At 43.0% G+C, this 24,259-nt stretch overlaps 1 protein-coding gene across 2 annotated transcripts in view; it reads left to right on the forward strand.

The window, feature by feature from the left end:
- Positions 1–33: 33 nt before the first annotated feature.
- Positions 34–24,259, forward strand: part of FNIP1 (folliculin interacting protein 1) — a 44,444-nt gene continuing 20,218 nt past the window's right edge. The window contains exons 1-7 of one of the 2 annotated variants that reach the window (XM_008922715.4): positions 34–253; positions 6,849–6,975; positions 15,320–15,463; positions 19,840–19,940; positions 20,196–20,270; positions 20,753–20,844; positions 23,331–23,414. In XM_008922715.4, coding sequence (XP_008920963.1) covers positions 243–253; positions 6,849–6,975; positions 15,320–15,463; positions 19,840–19,940; positions 20,196–20,270; positions 20,753–20,844; positions 23,331–23,414 — 634 coding nt within the window. In that variant the 5' untranslated portion in view covers positions 34–242. The remainder of the gene's footprint in view (positions 254–6,848; positions 6,976–15,319; positions 15,464–19,839; positions 19,941–20,195; positions 20,271–20,752; positions 20,845–23,330; positions 23,415–24,259) is intronic. The other variant, XM_018081068.3, reaches the window with a different exon arrangement.

Here is a 24,259-nt window from a genome sequence, read left to right on the forward strand (position 1 = left end):
GGCAACCCCGGAGCCGCTGCCCTTAAGGTGGTTTTTGTGATCCTGTTGCTAGGATTAAGCCTTTTGCACTGCAGCATGGAGAGTCTTTTGTTTGAGTTAAATTCAGACCTCTTGATATGTCACCTGACAGTCTTGTGGTTTTGGATGAATATGGCTCATTGCTATTATTAACCTGAGTTGGCAGCCGGGCACAACAGGAGTTTATAGGGATTTCGAAAAGTGGAACTGCTCGGGGGACAAAGATGCTTCCCAGGTACGGTCACTGCACACTTCTTGAGATTATTTTGATTTTTCGAAAGCTTATTATTTTCCCTGTGATGAAAATATTTCTTTTCCGGATACGTGAAACTTTTACAGATTTAATTTTTTAAATGATTTTTATTATAATTTCATGCTAAACGGCACGAATGATTTTTTTTCCCTGGATTGATTCTATCTGTTGTAATTTTGCAAAGGGAAGTGCAGTCTGCTTGAATAATGTAAAACATTGTGTTCAGTGCTAGTGAATTTAACTGAAATGAGCTGTCTCGTTTGTGTGTGGTTTTAATTAAAACAGGTATTTCAAAAGAGCATGGAGCTTGTGTGTGTATGTGCAAATATTTGCATGCATATGTTTGCCTAAATCAGCTGAAAGCTGAGCAGGTGATCCTTAAAATGACGTGAGGTAGTCAGAAAAATATTTTATGAAATTACTAATACCGATTGTAAATTCTGAAGCTGTGCGAATTGCAAAGTTACTCAACATGCTGCACATCTTAAACAAAACCTTCCCACCAATTTATTTTCAATATCACACTCCAGATTATGATTAATGTATTGACTAGGCTGCACTTAACCTGTAAATATTATGTCTTTTTGCTTGTGGAAAGGCATCTGGCTCATCTATTAGACTTTAGAGTATAAATTAGGTATCTTAATGAGAGTCAAGTGACTTGGTGGAAGGGAGAAAAAAATGAAAACAAGCTAAAGTCAGCTTCGTATACAGTTAAAGAACTGGACATAGCCAAGGAACTTGGAAGCCAGTTGAAGTCCAGGTTTATTTACTGCCTGTGACATACCTGGCTGATGCACTCTGTGCCTGGTGTACAGTATGTGCTTAGGATAAGCAGCACAAGTTTCCCGGAGCTCAAGAAGTGCAGCTATTCCAGGTGAGGATTGCTAAGCTGGTAAATGACTGAGCCAGACTTAGGGATGGAGCAGGGAGCTGACCTCCACAGCTCTGCCGTGCCTGTGGACAGGTCATCCTCCTTCAGGAGAGGAAAAGGGGAGCGCTTGGATTTAATTTATGGCAAAGAAACGTTGTTCCAGTGTGATAAACCTAAACGGTGTCCCCGCTGGGAGCAGTCAAGGGTGGCTGTCCCTGGGGCCATCCAGAATGTGTCTGCTCTTCCAGGCTATCCAGAACACAGGTCCTGTGACTTCTGCGAAAGCCTGGCTGAGGTCACGGTGGCAGAGGGCAGTGTCACCCGAGCGCTGGGCGAGCTGCTTCGCAATCCACCCTCGAGGGCTCCTCCCTGGCCCTGGCCAGGCACAGTCGCTGGTTTTCTGTGCAGAATCAGCAAGTGTTCACCACCAGTCACTCAGCCCTGACGTGACCTCAGCTCTCGTAAAGACAATTATCTTGCAAAATTTTTGCTAAGTGTGGGCCCCGTGGTTTCCCTGCTTTAGGGATCTTCTTCCTCCTCATAGCCTTATGGTTGTGTTATGTCACCAGCACTTCAGTGGAATCTCTCTCTTAAAATGCCAACTTTGCAAATTGGCAGTGCTGCCTGGATCATCCTTGTCATGTGAATCCTGAGAAAGTTCTTTTGTGTTTCAGGTGTTATTGCTAAAAAAAATAAATAACCTGCCCATACCTCTAAAAAGAGATGGTCTTCAAAGGTGGAAGCTTTATTAACATACAGTACAGTTCTGTTTTTGTGTCTTCCAAATTAGTTGTGCTCTTTCAGAACGGTCTGTGCAGCTGTTTTTGTACAATAATGGTCAAATAATAAGGGAATTATTTAAATGCAGTAAGGAGGTATTAAAATATGTACAATACCTTCTCCAGGTATCCTATATACTTGACTTTTTTTGTATCTTCTCAAAGCCAAAAGAGAGAAAATCCAGTAAGAGAATAGAAATCTACAGAGGAGTTTGGGCAGGAGGAAGGAATTCCTTGTTGGAAAAGGCATCTCAGTCAGGGGTGAGAGGAGTATGATATGGTGGCTGGACTAGGCAAGGACCATTTTCCTTCTGCATCTGATCACCCTTCCCTACAACAAAGCAACTGCAGGATCCTAAATTATACTGGGCTGTGTAGGTCCAGGTGAGCATGCTTTGGTGTGGAACATGGAGATAACCTGCATCTGAAATCCCAGTGCACCCAGGGGGACAGTCCTGTGTTTACATCAGCTCTTCGAGGCAGGCATGGGCTCTGTCAGGTGTTTGTGTGGAAGCTGGCTGGGTCTGAGCACCTGCAGCAATGACAATCCATGGAGAGTTATCTGCAGGAGCTGCAGATGAGCCCTGGGATCCCTGTGCCTGTGTCCTGATGCTCCTCCAGCAGGAGCCTGCGAGGGGAGCGCGGGGCAAGGTGGACCCGCCGGCTGCTCTGCCTGGCTGTTCTGTCACCCTCTAAAAAGGTGCTAACATGAAAACCACGCAGAACAGATAAGCTGGCATAAACTATAAATATCATTTGCGTAGATGCACTTAAAAATAGTTCCAAGTGATTCATCACCAGGCAATTTTTATAACTATGGGTAACATGATGTAGGAAAACAATAGTTTGATAGTTTCAACTTACTTTTTCAATGTTTAGTCACGTTCTGGTTTTGAGCAACTTTACTTTTTAGAAAACTCTTTTACAATTCCTATCTTCTTAATACCTTGATCAGTTTGCCTCAACTGGTTTTCTTTATGACTTCTAAAATATCTGTGTTTATTAAAAAATGATTGGTACTATCTAAGCTGTGTTAATATGAAATAGTTTTAAAACTAAAGTCTCAGGCAGAAGAAAAAGTAATACTAAGCTAAACCTTGCATGCAATGAAGAAGTACTGTTTGTATTGAAAGTGGGAATGAAGAGGAAGGGGTGTACTTGCATTCAGTTACAGGGGAAAGTCCTGTATTTTAATTGATGGAGGGGTAATGAAGGATTACTGTGTCTGTCGTTTCATCTATTAAAACTTGCCCAGAGTGAAATAATACCAATTTACAGTCACTCAGTTCTTGCTGAGAAGTGTCGATGGCAGTAGTAAACTCCAGGAATTGGATACACAAGAAAATCCATCCTTGGGGAGCATTTGGAGCTCTGGATTGCCATGAATCTTACAGTACAGGTGTCAGGAAGCACGTCATGGATCTATAAATGTAAACTACAGGTAATATTCCTAGTGATTGAAGGTAAAAAAGGCAGGAAAACAAAAAGGGTGAAAGAGGTGAAGAGCTGAACAACAGTAGGGCTTAAGTGTAAACATGCATTAAAATATCATTTTTCAGGCCCTGATTTTGTTATTATTAGTTTCTAATAATTTCATCATTAATCATGTGGAAGTTTTCCATTCTGTCCCAAATAATTCCTTCCTTTTGCACTTCGTACTTGCATTAGCATCAGTGCAGGGGGTTTGGACTCCAGAAATCCCTTCCAACCTTGACCCGTCTCTCACGGTGTGAGATCTGGGTTTATGTGATTTGTTTCTGAGACATCTGATACAGCATTTATGCATCAAGAGATTCCTACCCCATACAGGTATTTTTGGACATGTCATTCTAGAAGAATCCCCACGTGTAGTGGAGATCTCTCAGGAGCAGTGTCCTGCTCAGAAGGAATTAGTTTTTAGTTTTTCTCTCCCTCCATGAACTCACAGCGTTGTGTGGAAAATGTCTTTGGTATTTGGGGTTTTCTTGGTGGTGGTTTTTGTGTGTTTTTGTTCTGGATTTGTTTTTGTGTTTTCCTTTAATTCTAATCGGATTCAAGGAAAGATCAAAGAATGGCAGACAGGTCAGGCAGGAAAAAGTCCTCATTAAGAAACTGTCGTTTCCAGAGCAGGGCGAAAGATGGAGACTCACCTTTCATTAACATTGCCAGAACATCTGATTCTCCGTCTCCTGGTTTTCCTGTAAGAATCTCAAGAAAACATCAGTTAAATGTCAAAGTTAATTTCCATTTATAAACAGAACTAATTATATTCAGAAGATCTAGGTCAGTTTTCATCTGCCTGAAGAGGAGGGCTGGAGTGCTGCCCTTGGTATATTTGTTTTGAGAACGCGCCCTGCCTATTGCATGCAGGAATTTCTCTGTTTCTGGGGATAATCTATGCAGATATCAAGCTTAACGGTATTTTAAACCTGCTAACAACAAAAGCAAAGCTACTCTGTGTCCTGCTTCTCCCTGGCCGGCGGGGGTGAGTCGGAGGTGCCAGGCTGCCTCTGTTTACTGTCTGCCTAAATGAACTTTCCCCCAGCTCTCGGAAAGGCTCCTCTGCTTTGGGAAGTGGCCCGCTCTTGCCAGGGAATGTTTTTGCAAGGCTGAAATGTGCTTAAGGATGCTATTATGTAACAGAGATAACGCTTCTTTGGAATTATCACAAATTATGATGGATAATAGCTACTAAATGCTTGTCTAGAGAAAGTTAAAATGTCATGTGAAGAAGCTGAGAAGTAAACAAGCTCCTGTTACCTTGATCAGATATGTTTCTGAATACACCAAGAGTTTTATATTTAGCTTTCTCTCCTCTTAGTGTGTAATCTGCTCTTGGAGCTTTTTATAAGTAGACTTTCCTAAGATCTGGAACAGCTACTGCCCTTCTTTGCCAGTAATTTCAAAGTCAAATATCAAAAGTACTAGGTAATGGAAGACATGCTTTTGTCCGAGTGTGAAGGAAATTCAAATGCGTTGCAAGGGTGGAGCAAGTGATAGCACCTTTTTGGCCAGCAAGTCCTTGTTATTGTCACACACTGCTTCTTTATAGGAACCACGGTGGCCTGTCTGGAAAAAAATATTAGTTTCTGGACTTCCCCTGATTTCATTTAAATATATGGAGGCTGTTCTCCCAGGAAGCCAGTTTAGCCAGTGGTTCTCCTCACCTCTAGCCAAAGTCATGCTCTTACCAGTTACCATCCCCCAGCATTAGTGCCTTCAAGCCTCTTGGTTGGTAACACCCCAGACATGTATAAAACCAGAGATTTTGTTTTCTTTCATTTTATGAAATGCAAGATGGGGCTCATTTAGCAGAGACCCCAGTAAATGTAAGCTGAGCTCTTTTCACTGTGCTTGGGTTTTGGTACAGAATTTGCTCAGTTGGGTGTCTGCTCTTTGTTGTGGGCATGTCCCTCTGCTGAGGACACTTGGCTTTAGGTGCCCAAATGGGAAGGTGCATGGCTCTTTGACCCCAAATCTAGACATCAAGTTATTTCAGCTTCAAGTTGCTCAAGGTTTTTTCTTGTAACAAGTTGATTTTGACATTTGTTGCACACCGGCTTTTCAGCAGCTTCTGTTTTTCTCTCCTGTTGCTAAATGGTGGGGCTGGGCTGATTAGGAAATGGATTTCCTCTGTCAGGAGGCTGAATAACTGCATGTCTTGATGCTTAGTTTCACCTCACTGGACTATGGTGGTTGTAAAGCCTGTGTACCTACACGGGGCAGTCTTAAAAGCTTCTGATAGGCAATGATGACTTTGGTGATCAAATTGACTTTCTGCTGTCATAGGAGTGGTTGGGTCATACTTCATCATTGATGTATTAGTCACATAAAACATGGGTGCAGAGGAGGAAACCCTTTGGGTGGTGAGTTAGAGGGGAAAATTCCCTGTTGTCTTGGAGTCTAGTATGCCAGGTTTACCTTAATACATATTATGGGTGTCTTTTTGCTGAAATAAATGTACAGCTGCTTCTTGTAAATTGGGAGCCTGTGTGCTTCACTAATGGCTGGAAAGTTCCAGCACCTTGTTTCTGGCTTCTTGGGGTTTCATGCTAATGCTGCTTGCCTAAAAGCCAAGGATAAGGAAGCTAAAATTTCACTTGGTCTAGGAAGTGGCTCGTAAACTAGCTGAAAGATGATTCCTGGTGGCTTCATGGATAGAGCAGGTGTCTTGTTTCCTATCTTCCAAGAACAGAGAAGGTATCAGTGAAAATGGATTCCCAAGCCAATGGGCAACAATGCCTGGTGGGCTTTAAAGTGATGGCTGGCTTTTTAAAATGGAAACTCGAGATGATGGCTACAAAGCACCCTTAAAGGCAAGATGATGCAGTGATTCTCAAGGCTGAGCCCTGCAAGTTCTGCCTTTGCAGAGCTGCTCTGGAGTAGTGGCACTAGGGAAGGCAGAGGCTCAGGAAAGCTCCTTCCCTTGTCATTGAATGCAAAACCAGTTTGGGAATAGGTGTGTCAGGACTGCTGGGTGTGGTTTGCTGACCATGGCCTGCAGTCACAGTGGCCTAAGTGGAGAGGACTAGGTGGTTAAGGTCCCTTCAAACCAAACCATCCTGTGATTATTATTCTTGGTGGGGTTTTTTTGTCTTCCAACACAAAAGCTGAGTTCTTCTATGACTTTGATTTTAAATAGCTGAAACTTGAGGAAAACATATCACAAGACAGAGCACAAGATCTATTAATGCTGCAGAGAACGTTTTATGTGGTTGTAGTGGATTGGTGGAGTTTATGACAGTGTAATTTGGCACGTGTAGGGGAAAGAAAAAAACCCAAAAGGCATAGTTCTGGCTGCAGCATCAAAGGGTTTGATGAAATGGCATTGCATTTGCTTGACTTTATGTTTTAATCAAGTTGTATATACAGATAATGTAGAAATAACAGTGTAATAAAGAGTTGTGGTAATTGATCCTTCTGCTCTTTTCTTCTTTAATTAAAGCTGGCCTTTGCCGGAGTTTGACCCGAGCCAGATCCGGCTGATCGTGTATCAGGACTGCGAGAGGAGGGGACGGAATGTCTTGTTTGACTCCAGTGCTAAAAGAAAAATCGAGGATGTTTCAGTGTCGGTGAGTATTTTGCCCATTTACGTGTTTATAGTTGGTGTTTTTTTCAGAGGGCCAGATTGACAAAGCACACGTGTTTGTTTTCTTCACATTGACATTTAAATGTTGGTTATATGCAGGGCTATATTTAAATGCCTGTTAAGTTGCAAATTATTCAGGCTTCAGTAATTTCACTCTTACCAGATTTAAATACTGTAGTGATCCCTGTGTTCTGGGGCTCATCTACTTTCTGGTAGAAAGTGAGAAGGATTCCTTCCTGGGGCTGCAGCAGGCAGTGCTGGGGGTTGAGGCAGGGCAGGAACTGGTATTTATGGACCTGCTTTTGTACTGTGCTGGGCTCTGCATTCATAATCAGAAGGTCCTCCCAGTCCTGTGTCCTCTTGTGTCCTGTTTGTTTAGCTTTTGCCAATTGTTGTTTGTATGCTTTGCTGACAGTTTTTTTCCCCCACAAAGTTACTTGAAAACTTTTCCTCTGTTTTTCGTTTTGGCATGGTTTGCATGGTAATCTGTTAGTTGAAACTGTAATGGATGCGGTCAGATGAGGATACTTCCTTCTAAGGGCTCTGGCCAGAAGATTAATTTCTAGCCACAGTGCTATTGTAAGTGGTGGTGTGAGGTTGGACAACTTATTTCGCTGCTTTGAACTTCCTTTTTACCATCTCTAAAAGCACCCACAAACCATTTTAAGCTCTGCAAGCAGAAAGCATGGTGTGAACTGAAATTTATGATTCCAGTTGCTTTTACCTGTAGGACGTACTGAGGTCCTTCTGTAAGCAGGAGTACACAAAATGACACATTACCCCAAGCTCTGGTTTTCCTTTGGCTATTGGAGTACAGCCAGAAGATTGTTCATCCAGCTTTGCAGACTCTTCCAGCCTCTAGCTGAGAGCTGCCAGCCTGATGCTCCTCACCCTGGTCCTGGGTGCTGCCTGTGTCCAATACTCAAACCTCTGAAGTCACTTGGTGTCTTATCAGGCACAAACTTGGAGGCTTCTCCATTGCTTACTCCAGTGCTTTTATAGCCATGAATCAAGATCCCAGTTTCCTAGTTCTTACAGAGAATTTTTGAAGCAAAGCAAGTTTCACAAATGTTGAAAAAAAATGCATCTTTCTTTTTAATTTGAACTTGTTAGAATGGTTTTATGAGTTCTTGTTCTTTCGGGTGTTCTTGCCAGGAAAACAGGTTTTTAAAGACAAGAGATCTTTACAAATGGTTTATTGGTATGAATTGCTGTCTGTGCTTATCACTATTACCTCATTAGTTATAAAGTATTGCTTCCTTAATAAAAAAGATGTACGGTGTAAATCCTCTTGCCATATTTATATTAATTTCTTGAAAGCCTCCTTAAGTTGTGTATTTGCACACTGAACTTGCAAACTTCACTGGTTTGGGTTATTTCAGAAAGTTCATTGGCAACTCAACAAGAGGATAAATGGCTGATAATGGAGCTGATATGGTTCCATATTAATCTTTCCTTTCTTTTTCTTTGCTAAGGGGGAGGGAAACAGCTGTAGTCACCATCTCTGTGAAGTGAGTACATGATACTGGTGGAGAAAACTGTTCCCAGGGCACTTGAAATATCCAGAATTCATCTCTAGAAACTTGATATATTTCTTTTTTCTCATAGTATTAGAAGACTTTGAAAGAGGATATATTGAAACCTTTGCTGGCTACAATACTTGCCTTCTTGCAAGTACTCAGATAATGTCATGTCAGGCAAAACTTTTCTCGTAAAACAAAACTTTGCAGGTAAAAACATGCAGGAGAGTCCTCGGCTGGGCTCGCTGTGAGCTCAGCACAGGCCTGTGCAGCCAGCAGGACGTACTGGCCATTTTCAAGGAATTGCATTGTTTATTTTTCTAGCTCTTTATCATGATTTTCCTACCAAAGACACACCCTGCCTATACAAAGCCAGATCTTGGCTCTAAGCACATTCCAAGGCACCCTTGCCCTTTTGCAGCAAGCTGTGTGTGGGCTGGGCACTCTCCCTTCTCAAAGGGTGTCTGTTCAGCACCCCACAAAAGCCAATGCTTTCTGCATCTCTTCCCCCTGACATTTCCCAACAGGATTTATACCTCTGGATTTACCAATAACACTGAGGGTGGGGGGGAGATCTGCTAAAGTGCCTGTCAGTGCCCAGACTGTTCTGGTTGAAGGCTAATCAGTCTAATGTGGAGAATCAAAGTTTGCTTTATGTTGCTGTGCTCTTCAGTTCCCGTTTTCTGTTGTCATGAGACATGAAAGCAATTATAATTTAAGAGTTGTATGCCTCTGCAGCAAGGTGAGATATGTTTTGGTCTGTTTTATGTATCTAATCTCTATATATGTCAAGAGATATGTACAGTGGACCAAGGTTGAACATGGCTCAGGCATTTGCGTTCTATAAGGGAAGGTATGGTTGTAAAATTTAAGGAGCATCAGAGCAAACCTTTCCAGACTCAGATGCTTCAAGAAATAAGCCAGTGAGCTCTGAATTTTTGATGAGTGAAAGCTGCTGAGTTTGTGCTCACACCAAGTGGGGCTCTAATTAGTTAAGCATTACTAGGTTCATCTTATCCATGAGGGAAATGTGACTAAACACAAATAAAGACTTTGTGTTTTCATTGGGTATTAAATCAGCCTCTTCATGTCTTCAGTAAAGCTAAATATTAGGTAAGCAAGAATTTGGAGAGGGTGTTGCAGAGCAGGACACTGAAGGCAGCTCGGAGTTTGCAGCATGGCCATTACAATATTTGAATTGCTCGGGAGAAGTCGTGTTTTCCCCAGGTTTTGTTAGAGTTAAACTTGGCCAGGGAAGCTGAGCAGCAGTCTGGTGACTCGGAGGGCTGGCAGCTCTTCCCAACACCCGGAATGTTGGCCCGGGGCTGTGCCAGGCGTTTGCACCAGGCCAGGCAGAGATCCACCCTGGGCAGCTGTGGGCACTTGGCATGGGGGAGGCAGAGAGATCCCCTTTGTGAGTCCTATACCTTTTTTGGTGCTGAGCAGGAGAGGTCCTTCCCCGCCTTTCCAGGGGATGGGCTATTGATCAGCCGGGCTCTGGAAGCAGAGGGGAAAGGCTGCTGCCTCCCAAGCATCAGAAAATTGGGTACCTCCCATAGCTGAGTTCTTCCAGGATGTTCTAGAAGAGAGTGGCTGCCCTTTCCAGCCCTGTGTGGTGCTGAGTTGTGTCCCCATAAATGCCCCTGTGCACAGGCCAGCTGAAGGATGAGGAGTTTGCCTCCAAGGGCCGCCAGTGGACTGGGATAAGGATGCCATGGAAATGGTGCCACAAAAGAGCAGCGGGGAGTAAAGTAAAGCTGGGAAGAGGAACCTTGTGTCACAGTGTCCCTTGGAGCAGAGAGGGAGAGCTCAGGGACAGGGATTAATTGTCTCGTTTTACTGTTTTCCTTCACGTGTTGTCCACTGGGGATTTATGACCCCGTGGTTACCATTTGGGGTCCGGCTGAAGAGAGGTGCTGATGGACATGTGAGAGCTAAAAGATTTCCTAAGCTTAAAGATCAGCCTAGAGGAAGGTGTGAAGTCCAGGGGGGAAGGAAGGGTGTCCAGGGACCATGAGGAAGAGGAGGGAGGAAGGAAAGGAAGAGCCAAACTGCACAGTGCTGAGCAGGGCTCTAGACTTTGGGTGTGTGGCAGGAAAGAGGGAAAGACAAGGAATCAGAGAAGGGCAGTGACTTGTTGCCAGGACCCAGAGGCAGAAGGGGATTTTCAGAAGCAGTGTTAGTTTTGGGTTTTTGAAGAAATGAAAGAGAAAGAGCGACCTGGGATGTGGAATTTGAGATCTAGAGGTGCAGTAATGAACTTGGGTTTGGGGAGTGGAAAGTTCACTTTTTCCATGTAACCTAGTTGTCTTTATATTCAGGATAATTTCAGTGAAAGGTCACATGATATTTGATCTCCTACAGCGGCAATTTCTTTTACTCCAAATGTCATATTTATCCCAAAGTAGAGAAGTGGCATGCTGGTTGAAACAAGCCAGGATTAGCCACGTGTTCCAATATACTTCAGCACTGGATAAATGTTGAACAGCAAATTGCTTTGAAGGATTAGTAATTGGATAGTGAGCCTTTTGCTTTTAGGTGAGTTGTGTGAAATGGAGACTCTGGACTCTGTCTGGCTCTCGGGACAGGTTTCCACTGAGCCAGGCTGAGCAGATGGATAAAGCTGTAAGCACAGAGATCAAGTCCCACCTTCTTAGCTCCGCTTATTCTCTCTAAACAGAAATGGAAAAATACTAGTGGAGTGGGGGAGCACAGGGTTGTCTTGACTTTTTTCAGTGACCTCTGAGTAATAGAGGAACTTGACAACTCTGGAAATAAAGGGAGATTGCAGCACTGACAGCTGCATTTTAAGAAAGATACCTGGATTTTTACAGCAGCACTGAAGGGGACAGATGAATGCCTGTTCAGGTTACTCCCATGTCCTAGGTGGATGCATACATTTAATTGCACATTCAGACTAACAGATATTAATAAAGCAGAAGACTTAATTTATCTGTTTCAGAATAATTTTTCAGCTTTGCTGGAAAACCTGTTCTGGAAATGAGGTACAGAGCTCTTGAAGAGTAGCAACTTGGCTTGGAAACACATATTTCTCTATCACTGCCACCACAGTGGTATTTGAGCACCTGCTGTTCAGAGAGGTAGAAAAGAATAAAGCATAGGATGACATTTCTCTTTCCTCCTGTCACTCACAGCCCTAACACACCTACACACAGTCTGATTTAGTTCAACACACCAGGCTCCTTTCAACTTTCTTATTATCCCCAAACCAGAACCTGCCCAGCAGAAATTCAGCACCGGGCATGTTTTTTCCACTTATTGAGGAGATTATTGACCTTGTAGCAAAGAGTCAAAGGTCTTTGCTGACAGATGTGGAGAAAAAAGACTCCAGAAGAGGAACTGAGGAAGAAAACTCTTTTGTACCCCGTCATACTATAGAGACATTTTACTCTAAGTTATCTTCAGAACTACCTGATAGGTCTCCAAGACTTTCAGCAACCCATGACCTCTAATGTAAGAACTGGGACTGGCAGAGCTCTTTGGAGCTGGGTGGTATCTGCAGTGAGCTGGCAGAGAGAGAACAGAGTGTGGCCCCAGCAGGGAGAGCAGTGTGGCAGCCAGGATCCACGGCATCCTTCCAGCAGATGTTCTGCTCTCCAGCAAAACAGGGCATTCCAGAGCACTCTGGCAGCACCTTGCCCGGGGAGCTGATTTGGTGCAACTGTGTCTAATTGGAAAGAAAATTCACAACTTTGAAACTTTCCCTCGTACAGTTCTTAAATAATTAGGTTACCTTTTTATTCTTGGAAACCTGGCTTGAATATCTTTGGACTATTATATTGGAATGCAAGTAATCCCACTCCTTTGATGTATAATATTTTGAGATTTGTAGCATCTAAAATTTCATTGGCATTTGGAGTCAGAAATTGCAGAGGAGAGAGTCACTGCAGGTACTTGATCTCATTGTCCAACAAGTTCTTCTTGAGCATATGCTAAGTTTGTAAGAGAGCAGACACCAAAATTCATGCATGATCTACATTTTAGGAGGGATTTACTGTTCGCAAGGTTCTGAAAAGTGGTGGCTGAAAGACCCTGACCTGCTTTAAAGACTCCTTGCAGTAGTTTTGGTTCATTAAACTCCACTGCAAAGACCAAACAGCCATTTTCCTGGTTTGCTGTTTAAATTAGGCCACTGTTACTTCAAGTTACCAGACTCCCCAGTGGATCTGGGGAAAGCTGCTGTGCAGAAAAATGCAGTGACAATGAGAATAAATGATTTTAAAGTAATTAATTTGCAAAGTTAGCCTATTCTTTTTAATGCAGAGAAAAAAGCCAGTAAATGCATTTCTTCATTCTCAAGGAAGCTTAGTTCTAATTGTAACTTTTTAGAAGGAACTTTCAACATCTGATGGAAAATGCAAGCTGAAATGTGGTTTGCCTGCAAAAGCTGCTGTAACCCTGTGGATTGTATGTGGTTTTATCACATGATGCTTGCCTAGCCTAGGACATTGTTGTTTGTGTCAGAGATAAAATGCAATTCTAGTTCACGAGTTCCTACTGAAGTCATATGATGATCATTCACATGTTCCAGCCATTGTGCACTGTGCTCAAGCCACAGATCCTCAGCAGCCATTAGCAAATCCACGTATTGCAGGAATTCAGCTGCTCCCCGGGGTGTTGGAAGGAGAGGATATTACAATGTGTCAGGAGAGCACAGGGCTGGGTGGGCAGGGAACGCTCCCCTCCCTCTGCCACGGAATTACTGATTTCTCTGCACATTTTTCCTTGAGGCTTTCTGTGGCAGCAGCTCTCTGAGGGGGCAGCAGTGCAGGCTGCCACGTGGGGCTCAGTAATCCTGGACATTTTCTGCTGCTTTGCTAAATCTCACCCACAATTAGGGACAAATGACAGTCACCTCTCCCTAAAAAAGTAACCTGGGCAACCTGGGAGAGAGGCATGGGATTCCCATTATGTCCCTCCTCAAAATCCATCCACAGCAGTAAAACCAGTCATCTTTTTGTACAGTTGTTCCTGATTATTGAGCAGAGTCATGGAATTACCACCCTGTGCCTTGGCTATTTCACACTTTTCTTTATGCATTTTCCTTTTTTACATAGCTATTAAGGATTGAGGCATATTAATGTTTTTGGCTGAAAGGAGAGGTGATGAAAGGTGAGTCCAGAGGTGAAGCTGTGACATACAACAGCAGCTCTGGGTTTCCATCTGTCCCTTGAATCTTGCTTCCAGCAGGATTTACTCGCAGCTTGCTCTTACTGGTTTGCTGATTGTGTAGGAAATGTTAATTGAGGAAGTCTCAGGGCAGAGTTGGTATGGAATTCTGAGCAGTGTAGGCTATTTCTGTCTCCTAGTGCTGCCCACCAGCAGATGTAAATAATGCCAACCTTACGTGGGTGTGCTGAAGTGTAACGAGTGTGTGAAAAATACATTGAGATCTTTAGGTGAAGAGGGTTGGCAATGCCAGTGCTGGTATAAACACCATTAACTTATGTGGATGCTGATTCTGCTTGGGCTGCTGAGATTCACAAGGGAAATCACAAATGTTTTAAAACTGTGAATGAAACAGTAGTGGAGCACCTCCTGTACCAGTGATTGATAATACTGTGTGTGGGGAGTGGATGCAGATCCTGCCCATCCTGTACTTCAGCTCCAGCTGGGCCCTCCAAACTCCCTTTTCTGCTGTGCTTTGTCTGAATCTCCATCAGAATTCACCCTGTGGATTGATTCTTCATAATTTTGTGAAACTTTTCTGACTTCTTTATTGATGCCTAAAATGGAAGAAAAAAATTCTCCAAACAATATAAATATAGGGAAGGCAGAGAGCAGTTCTTTAATGAAGGCTGTCAGGTGCAGGGAGTACATGGGCACACACACACACAGAGAATCCTCACACTTCTATAACTTTTAACTAATTTCCATATCTAGTGGGTACATCCAAAAACCGTTTTGCCCCTGGTACCACCCTCAGCCCCTCCAAGGGTTCTGGGCCCTCTATCTTGTTTTGACTACAATATATCTCATTATTCTGGTCCAGTTGCACATCCCAAACACGATGTCCTGGCTAAAATCTCTTGTAAAAATTGTTAAACAGAAATTCATTGGAAAGTAGCACAAACCAGGAGAAAACACTTTAGTAACTGTCTAAAGTGAAAGAAAACTATACAGCTATATTACAATCTACAAAAAACCTAAAAATCTTTAGGTATCACTGTAACACTAACTTTTTCAGCTTTGTTCATTTTCAACCTCACAATTCCCTTGTACTGAAAACATGAGGAATGTGTCACCTCTGTGCCACTCTTTAAAAAGGCTAAGGGGCTTATACACAGCTAGGGAGAGATCTGTAGAAACCAGGATCTTTTCTCTCCACTTATCCCTGTAATATGAATCTCCTGAATTCAGTGTTACTCTTACTTGATTATTTATGGAGAACTGCTCCTTCTCTGTGTGCCCATCACTGCTGTGTCACCTCTGCCCTGACAGGCACGGGGAGCAGGGTGAAGACAGCTGGAAATGCTTTGCTGCCATCCTCTCTCCTAATCCTGGGTCTAAAAATGTAATTTGTAAAGCTTCAGAGATGGATGGCTACTCAGGAAAATGGAGTTGGAATGGCCTGTTTTCTCCAGGCTAATTGGAATTAAAGGAGCTCAGCTTTCCTTTGTACAGCCAGGCTGCAATAGGCACAGATGTATATTCTCTTACCTGTTTTTCTGGGGCATAAGCCTTTCAGCTGTCAAATATCTTACCTAAACAGGTAAGTAACAATGCTGCTAGCAGTGATTTCAGGTTGTGGATCTTAGTGTGTCACATGTATTGTCTTTATTTCAGAAACTCTGCAGTGATGCTCAGGTGAGAGTGTTTGGGAAATGCTGCCAACTGAAGCCTGGAGGAGACAGCTCTTCTTCCTTGGATAGCTCAATCAATTCATCCTCCTCGTTCTCTGATCCAAAAGAACAATGCCCAAAATACCAGGTGAGTCACTTTTGATTCCTTTTTTGTTTGCATAACCCATGTCAACTACCACGAGCACGTGAGGTTCCGACTGTTTTAAAATGCTTGAAGTGAGAGGCTGGAGCTCAGTTCTCAGTCAGAACCAGGCTTTGGTTCTGACTCAGGAATGGTTGATGCTGTAGCTTTGGGTTTGAACAAGTCTGAAACCAGCCAGCTGGTTCTCTCGGGATGTGTCTTGAGTGGCAGTGATTTCTCCAGAGCACTTGTTGTGTCTCATGACCCAAGTGATACCACTCCTTCAGTACGATCAGACTCAGCCCAGATATCTTGGTGTAGATGAAGTAGTTTATTTTACTTTATTGCTAAATGCCAGGGAAATAACAGAGAGACACACTTTCTATAGGGACTGTCTGTGTAACAGCTTTATAACAAGGGATTCAGTGCACTTGAGTTCCATTTTACATAAGAGATTTTGGCCATGAGAGTAGCTAGAGTCATCTGACACAGATATATTTCTGTCATTTCTCCTTCCATGGATCACAAGTGTTTTATATTAAGCCACCCTAAAATAGAACTAAGCCCTTCCACTCTTTGTAATGAAGTAATTGTGTGTTTGAGGGAAGCTATCTCCACAACCTGCTCTGAAGTACAGTACTACTGATGTCTTAATCTCCCGTAGATAGAAATGAAGAACCTTCCAGTGCTGACTCTCCCACTGTCACGTTAGCTCCTGCTATATTTGGAGAGCTGTGTATTCCTGTTTTCTCTTTCTCATCACACTCTTTTCCACAGCTTTGGTAAGGTGGCTGAAGATCTGTTTTCTGTTCCTCCCTTCCTGGAAGGGCATTTAACTGCGGTTCTGAAGGGAAGAGACATTTCTGCCAGCAGCTCCCTTCCAGCACAGAGTAACCTCCTTTGTGCACTGTGTGCCCAAGGAAAACGATGGCCCCCCACTATCCAGAAACTGTCTCTCCACCTGGGCAGGCTCTGTCCAAACAGTGGTCAGTGTTATTAAGGGAAATTAATTTTAGTGGTTGGCGTGACAGTGTAGTATAAAACTGAGGAAAGTTTCCCCTTTTAAGTGCCCACTTCCTCATGTGTATCACTCAGAGTCTTGCTGAGGTGAATTGATGTGTGGCTACGTGACTGTGCCACAGACTTCCAGCTGAAGTTGGTCTCCACAACGTATTTGTTGTAAACTATCTGCTGCATTCATCAGACTCCTTCCAGGCTTCCCCAGCAAGTGAGCACAGAGCTATAAACACAAGAATTCTTTAATGCCCAATAAAAGTTTGTATCAGGTCTGCAGACGGGCCCAAGTAAGTTTGTCCAGACATCACTCAGCCTGGCATTTCCTATGTTCTCACTGCTGTGTCTGTAACCTCAGAGGTTACTTAATGTATTTGCAGTATTTATAAGTTGCTTTGTTCAGTTTTTTGTAAAGCTGTAAATGGAAGCTCAAATAATACAATGCTGTGGGACTTGTAAAATAGTTCTTTATGTTTTCTTGTTTAAATACACTTTGACTATATATGAGCAACTTTAATTGCAATGTGAAATTCAGGGATTTTGTTCCAGGCTTCCATATTTGTAATTATGTCCCATCCAGATCCCTCAAAATATGATTAGAATCCATTAAGATGAAGCTGGACATGATTCCAAGCTTGCCCACAATTATTTGCACATTATGTCACTGATGTTGCCCCTTGTGCTTGTCAGTGCAGGCAGGACTGAAGGTCTTTCAGGTTTGTTGATCACAACATTTGACGTTTATTTCTTCATTTTTAATTTTCAGATGCACTTGGTTATTGACAGGACAGTATGTGCAGCAGAGGGAATATTAAACGCTGTAAATATATTCAGAAGTGTAGTTTCCAAATCATGCACATGTTACTGCCTCTAATATGCTAATGTGCACTCACCAACACTTGTGGGTATTTTATGATCAGTTTTTATGGGAGCTGGTAACCATGGCCTGGGGAGTTGGTTTGTGGCCAGGCTGGCAGTGCTGCAGGTTGTGCCCTTTTTGCCAGATGCTCCTTAGCTATTTTTTGTTTGAGTTTTTAATATTTAACCCCTTTCCTCAGTTGATTGCACTTTACTTTGGTCTTGACTGACCTTTATTTTGCAGCATTAGAGGCCCGAAGAGTTGGGCTGTAACAGTGTTTCCATATTAAATGCATTAAATATGTGTCTTCTGTTATGCAGGGTAAAATTATTGTTATTAAGTGTAGATGAAATGCCAGACTGAACAGGCCATGGGCACATCTTATCACGCTCTTTGCCTTCAGCAGTGCTTGTCTGTCTTTCAAAGGAAAGGGAAACCCCTACAATTAAATTTGAAAGCAGCTGATTTTCACTTTAATTTGGTTGCCTGACAAAGAAAATCAATACTTTAAGATAAAGTATTTTTCCTCAGCTTTAGAATTAGATTTTCACAACAGCAGAAAGTTGAAATCAAAACCAACCATCAAGGGCTTGACATTTAATCAGAATTGTCTCCTTCATTTGGAGATCTGCAACAGATTTAAAACCAACAATCATAGTGTGTGGCTGTAGTAATTTGCAGTGTTCTCAAGTCAAGATTTCATGATGCTGGCAAACCTGTTATTTCCTAGAGCCATTAACATCTATGCTGGGATTTCCTTGGAGCTGCTGGGTCATACTGACTGGTTTTAAATTCTGGTTTTTCCAGTAGTGCCTGCAGTGCACCTGGGCAGTGGGATATCCTGGGAGGTAAAGATGGAAATTTCACCGAGGCCCAGCTAATGATCAGGTTTTGCCCTGTCATTGAACACTAACAAACCTTGCAATTGTATCCTCATTTTTATAACTGTGGTTGCTGCTTTTAGTGATTCTTGCAGGGTTAGCAGATTTCAGAGGTTAATAGTATGGCTGTTAAAGTATCATCATCTTAATTGAGAGTGCTTGAGAAGAGCTAAAAATTGAGATGTGTTGTGTGTTGCCTTTTGGCTGATGAGCACTTCCTTGTTCCTGCCCTTGTTCTGTGGGTGAGTGTGAGCAGAAAGCTCGAGTGGGATATTCACAGCCCTCCTTGCTGCTGGTAGGAGCCCATGGTGGGGGCACTCTGTCCTTGGGTGTGCTCTGGGCTCGCTGTCTGACACTGGCACAGGCTTCCCAGGGAAGCTGTGGCTGCCCCATCCCTGGAAGTGTTCAAGGAAAGGTTGGATGGGGCTCTGAGTAACCTGGTCTAGTGGGAGATGTCCCTGCCCAAGGCAGGGGGTGGAACTGGGTGAGCTTTAGGGTCCCTTCCAACCTAAACCATTCTATCATTCTGTATTCCAATCCTGTGTAGCAATCTGGGTGAGGATCCTGGTTGTTCAGAGCTTGGATGAGGAGAATGAAGACCTGGCACTTAGCATTTTCCAAGCACAGAGTTGTTTCTGTGACTGGTTTTAGGGATCTTTGGGAGGGATTACTCCAAGGAAGTGGAGGGCTATCACACATCTTGAAGGAAATGTGTTGCTCTCTTGCACAGTACCAAAGTACCCACCTGTGAACTGGCTGAGCTCTGTGAGTCAGTGATCACCATATTTTAAATTAGTCAGGGCAAGCCACAAGTGAGGACCCAGCACTAATACTCTGCCAGCCTAGAGATGAGACAGCCCTGGGCTAAGGGACAGTAATCTCAGCCTTTGAAAGTACACAAATGAGATGACTGTCAGCAGAGCAGTCATCTCCAGTTGATTGCCCTGAGTGATTTTTTAATTTTAAGGTTTTGTTTGCAGAATTTGGCCTAGCCTGTGATGCAGCATAGTGACATCCCTCCTTGGTATTTAGCCTGGGTGCCTTACAGCAAGCTCTTGCCAACGGAGAAGCAGGAACTGCACAACTGTAGCCTGGCATCATGATGCTGCAGCTCTTTGCTGGTACCATCACGGCAGCACGAGGGAAAGAGTCATCCCATAAAAATACCATCCAAGGATAAGTTGTGAATCAGTGTTTGTCAAGAAAACACTGGTCCAACTTGGCTCCAGTGCACAGTCTGGCTAAGACCTCCAGTGAACTGGTGATTCTTCTTGTCAAGGAGAGGCAAGGTTTAAGCTTAATGGTTTTAATTCAGCAAGGTGTGTTATCTCATTCTTAGAACTTTAGTCCCCTGGCTCAATGCAGTTGGAATCTGCTTCCCCTCACCCAGATGGTAGATTTCTTCAATGGTTTTAGTGGTTGAGCTCACAGCCAATATGAAGATCACTTTCTGTGCTAGCATTATCTTCTTTAAACTGGTCAATTTAGCGTGTTCAACAGTGTTCTAGGAAGATATTTTGCATGGTTATCTTTTAGATAAAGAATATTTTCCTGTCTTTTACACCCCCTAATAGAAGTGTGCTTCTAAAATGCTTAAACCCAAATGTTGTTGGGTTTGTTTTTTGCAGGGTTCTCGGTGCTCTTCAGATGCCAACATGCTTGGAGAGATGATGTTTGGCTCTGTGGCCATGAGCTACAAGGGCTCCACGTTGAAAATTCACCAGATCCGGTAAGATTAATGTTTTGCTGCTGGTGTTTTCAGAAGACTCACTCCTTAGTACTACTGCCTACTGAATTGAATGGCACAAGTGCAGAGTAAAAGGGATTTCTGTGTTTGCCTTAACGTTATTCTGATGTCACTTTTGAAACAAAAGGCCGTTGTGTCGTGTGAAGGTCTATAAAATCTGGGGGGTTGTGAAATGGAAAGGCAGGCCTGGCTTGGCACTGTGTTTCTGACTGCCTTCTCCCCTCCTGCCCTCCTCAGCTCACCTCCCCAGCTCATGCTCAGCAAGGTGTTCACAGCCCGCACCGGGAGCAGCATCTACGGCAGCCTCAACACGTGAGTCCCCCAGCCTGTAGCCATTGCACACGAGCAGGTGAACAGGACAAACACACGAGACTTCTTTTTGGACCCTCCAGATTCTTTCTCTAAAAAAGTAACTTCTTGTTACATCCTGTCAGTAGCGTCCTCACCTTCCCCTCACAGTTGTCTTCACCTCAGTTTGCTCTCAGTGAATGAATGAACCATTCCTTCCGTGCTGGTATGGGGAAGCTTGATGTTGTAAGGTACAGAAGTGCCTGCAACGGGGGAAATTCAGTCCCAGATGAAGAAAAAGGTGTTACAAAAATATCTGGCTTCAGAGTTTAGTTTTCTGTGTGTTAACTGACCCACCTGAGAACATGGCTTAGGCTCTGAAAGCTTTTCCTAGTGGAAGCCTGTGTTCTTACTTTGTCTGTTCCATTCAGGCTATAATGAACTAACATTTTGTTCTACTGAAATGCAAATCACTGGTTTTGTTGTATGTTTTATATTTATTATAGGTTGCAGGACAGTCTTGAGTTCATTAATCAAGACAGCAATACATTAAAGCCTGACCACAGTACAATTATGAATGGACTTCTTGGGAATATAGGTAATTACAAACAAATTTTATTTGCTGATATCTTTAATTGAGTAATCATAGATTCTAGAATATGCAAGTCTTTTAAAGAGAATCACATTAAAAAAAGCTAAAGATGCAATAGAAAATTAATACTGGTGAAGTTTGGAGGAGAATGAATCAGACTGTTCTGGGAATTAGCAGTAGTTCAGTATACACAGCTGTATATGTGTATATAAAATACATAATAGAAATATTTAGACATACTTCAGTGCAAATACAGAAAATGTTGGAAAATAACATTGTGTAGAACGTCCTGAGCAGCACGTCTCAGGTCAGGCAGGATTGATTGTGCCTGGCTCAGCTCCCCAGTTTTATTTTCGTTAATAATTCTCATTCTGCTCTGTACTCTGCCCACCTGAGCACGTGTGGCCACGTGTTTCCTCCGAGTCTCAGTTAACCTTGCACAGCTGTGCTGCAGCTTTGGATCAGATTAGACAGAGTATCTTTGTGTTCTCTCCTCTGTCTGGCCATGGGAGTTAAGCAGTGTTGAGAAGCCATCTGGCATCCTTGGTTCTCAGCCTCGTGGAAGGGCTGTGGGTGGAGGCCCCATGAACATTAGATAACAAAGAGGGGAAGGTCTTGGCTCTTCCCTTTGGGAGCAGTTGAGATGACAGTAGAGATACTGGACTTCAGTGCTTCGTTCCAGCAGTAGCCACCTGATTCATGGCTCTATAGCACGTCCTCCCTGTCCCTTCATTTTCATTGTTGACTCTCCAAGCAAATGTCTGTTGTAGGTAGAATAAGGGGCTTCTTTTTAGAATTGCTTTCCAGAATACTGCTGTATGTAAAATATGCTTTTATAGGGTTGGAAGTAAGGAGTGGATTTTTGATGACTGTGTTACTCTTAACTGGGTTTCTGACTTTGATGTGGTCCTAATTCTTGAGAGTGTTTACTTCTCTCCTTCACACTGACTTTGATAAGACTGCTCCTAGGCATGGGCTTAAATGCTTTTCAGGCTCATGAGCTGTATACCTCATTAAAGTCATTCCCAATAGTCCCTCTATAAGGGAAGCCAATTAAAGTTGCAAGAACCTTTTATCTATTAAATGGTTCCTGAATTCACTAGGTCAGGGTAGTTTAAAAGGTGGCATTTTTCTTAATATTCACTATTCCTTTCAGACTTCAATTGTGATTTTTCACAGTGCATGAGGTGCCCCTACTTTTAGGGTTTGCTGTGTTTTGTGCTTGGCAAAAGTTTGCTGTATCACCAGAGAGATCTAAACTGCAAATTCCAATTCAGATAAGGCAGCTCTTAGGAGAGGACTCAATGTGATTCAGGTGTAGGCAGTGCCACCCATGTCCAGCTCTGAGGTGAGGGTGACTCTTCCCCTCCAAGCAGCCCAGTGGCTGCCCTGAGAGCTGCCCAGGAGGTGTGGGCACCTCGGAGCAAGGGTGTGTGGCAAGAGGCACGAGGTTTCCTGCAAGGAGAGGATGCTGAAGTTTTCTTTGTGATTGAGCTGCACAAATTTTCAGCAGTGTTTGTTTACAGTTCCCATTTAAGCACAGAGGGAACCCTGGGCAAAGTGGAAAAAGGAGTTAATCTGTAACTGCAGCGTTTCTAACAACTGTGCTCAGCAGCTCCTGACTCACCTGTGGCAGGAGAAGGGTCTGTGTGTTTTGGTTGGGAACTATTTACAACGTGCTTTTTTTAGATACACTGGTTGAAAAAACAAACCAGCAGCTCTGGTCATGTGTTCTCTTTAATGAGTGAAGGCCTGAGAGAATGGAAGGGAGCTTTGAGGTGCAGCCTTCATGTTTTGTATAATCCGAAAACTTTGAGTGGGCATTTGCTTCACATGTAGGAGAGGGACTGGCAATTAACTCATTAAAGTGCTTTTCCTGACTTTGTGTACAGTAAATACACTGTTTTCTTGGTATATCTACAACCCAGTATTTTAAAATGAACTACTGAGACTGCTAACATTTATTTTCTGTGTGATCGTTTCACTCAACTGATGTACTGACTGTTCTCACAACAACTACTTCAGCCCATAATTTTCTGTTGGTTCTACTAAGATGAATTCCTGCCTGCCTTCTCCCCCTTCCCCTCTCCTCTTCAGCACCAGTGTTCCCAGCCACCCCACCACTGTGGATGTTAAAACAAACATTATACTCCATGATGAATCTCCTGTTTGTGATCAAGTTAGGCTTTGAGCCTGCATAAATTAATCATTTTTCAACCTTAAAAAAAAAAGCCCTTTTGAGAAACCTCATCCTTGTATGGGAGACACTGGAAAGCTGGGTCTATTATGTTAATTCTATAAGTACTGTGCCGTCCAACTGCAGGACTTACCCTCACACCAGCATTCTTGTCAGGCCTCAGAGCTGTTCTCTGCCTACGTTACTCTGCATTTATGTTGGCTCATATCTTCTCCCTGCCCTGGCCCCCTCCCTAGGGACTGTTCTGCTTTACTAACCTCATTCTCTCATGTGTATTTTACGTTTTGCCGTGTAGGTCTTTCCCAGCTTTGCAGCCCCAGGCGGGCATTCTCAGAGCAAGGTCCGCTCCGCCTCATCCGGAGCGCCTCTTTCTTTGCAGGTTTGCAGTGTGCTGTGTGCTGTGGGCTAGTCTAGCTGGGTGACAAACTGGGGGGGCATTTGTAGTTCAGCCCTGGAAATAAGATTTTTATTTATTTTTTTTTTTTTTAAATACAAAATGGACAGTGATGGTTGCTCTCTTACCTTTTTGGATACGTTCCTTAAATCCCCCGAGGACAACAGGCATTTAATAGTCCTCTTTGGGGTTGTTTGTGTTGCTTTGTTTTGGAAACTTATATGTTTTAATATGGATTTCGTATTTCTGGAATAATATTTCACAATGGTGTCAAGCTATTTTAATCTGGACTGGTTTCAACTAAACTGTAAAAACTAAAGCTAACCTAGATTCACTCAAAATGGACATTTCTTGCTTTTATTGGCTGGGTCTTATTTCCATGGCTGAGTAGTTTTATTTCACACACACATTTGTAAAATATATCACATTTAAAGACCATTGAGCCTGAGACATTTTTGATCTTGTGTGTACACAGACTCTGAATCTGGACAGCTTTTGGCTTAGTTGAACAACCAATGCACTGCTCACAACTCAAAAGTATTATTTTCTTCAAGACAGCATTGAAAATCCTTATGAAATTACATTTATAATACCTGAGAAAGCTGGTATATGAATGGTTGTGTTCATTTTGGGTTTTGGTGGTTTTTTGAACATACACTGAGTACTACCAGTGGGACCAACATCCTCTTGGTACATTAAAATTTCATTGAAAATTATCTGTGTAAAGAAATAAAGTGTACCAGTTTCAGCTTGCACTAAAATAGGTGTATGGACTGGAGAAAAACACATACAGGCTTCTCAGATAAGTGTTTTGGCTTGTTCAGCTAAGC

The sequence above is a fragment of the Manacus vitellinus genome, unplaced genomic scaffold (genome assembly GCF_001715985.3).
Source record: "Manacus vitellinus isolate BGI_N305 unplaced genomic scaffold, ASM171598v3 scaffold_51_pilon, whole genome shotgun sequence".
Taxonomy (NCBI): domain Eukaryota; kingdom Metazoa; phylum Chordata; class Aves; order Passeriformes; family Pipridae; genus Manacus; species Manacus vitellinus.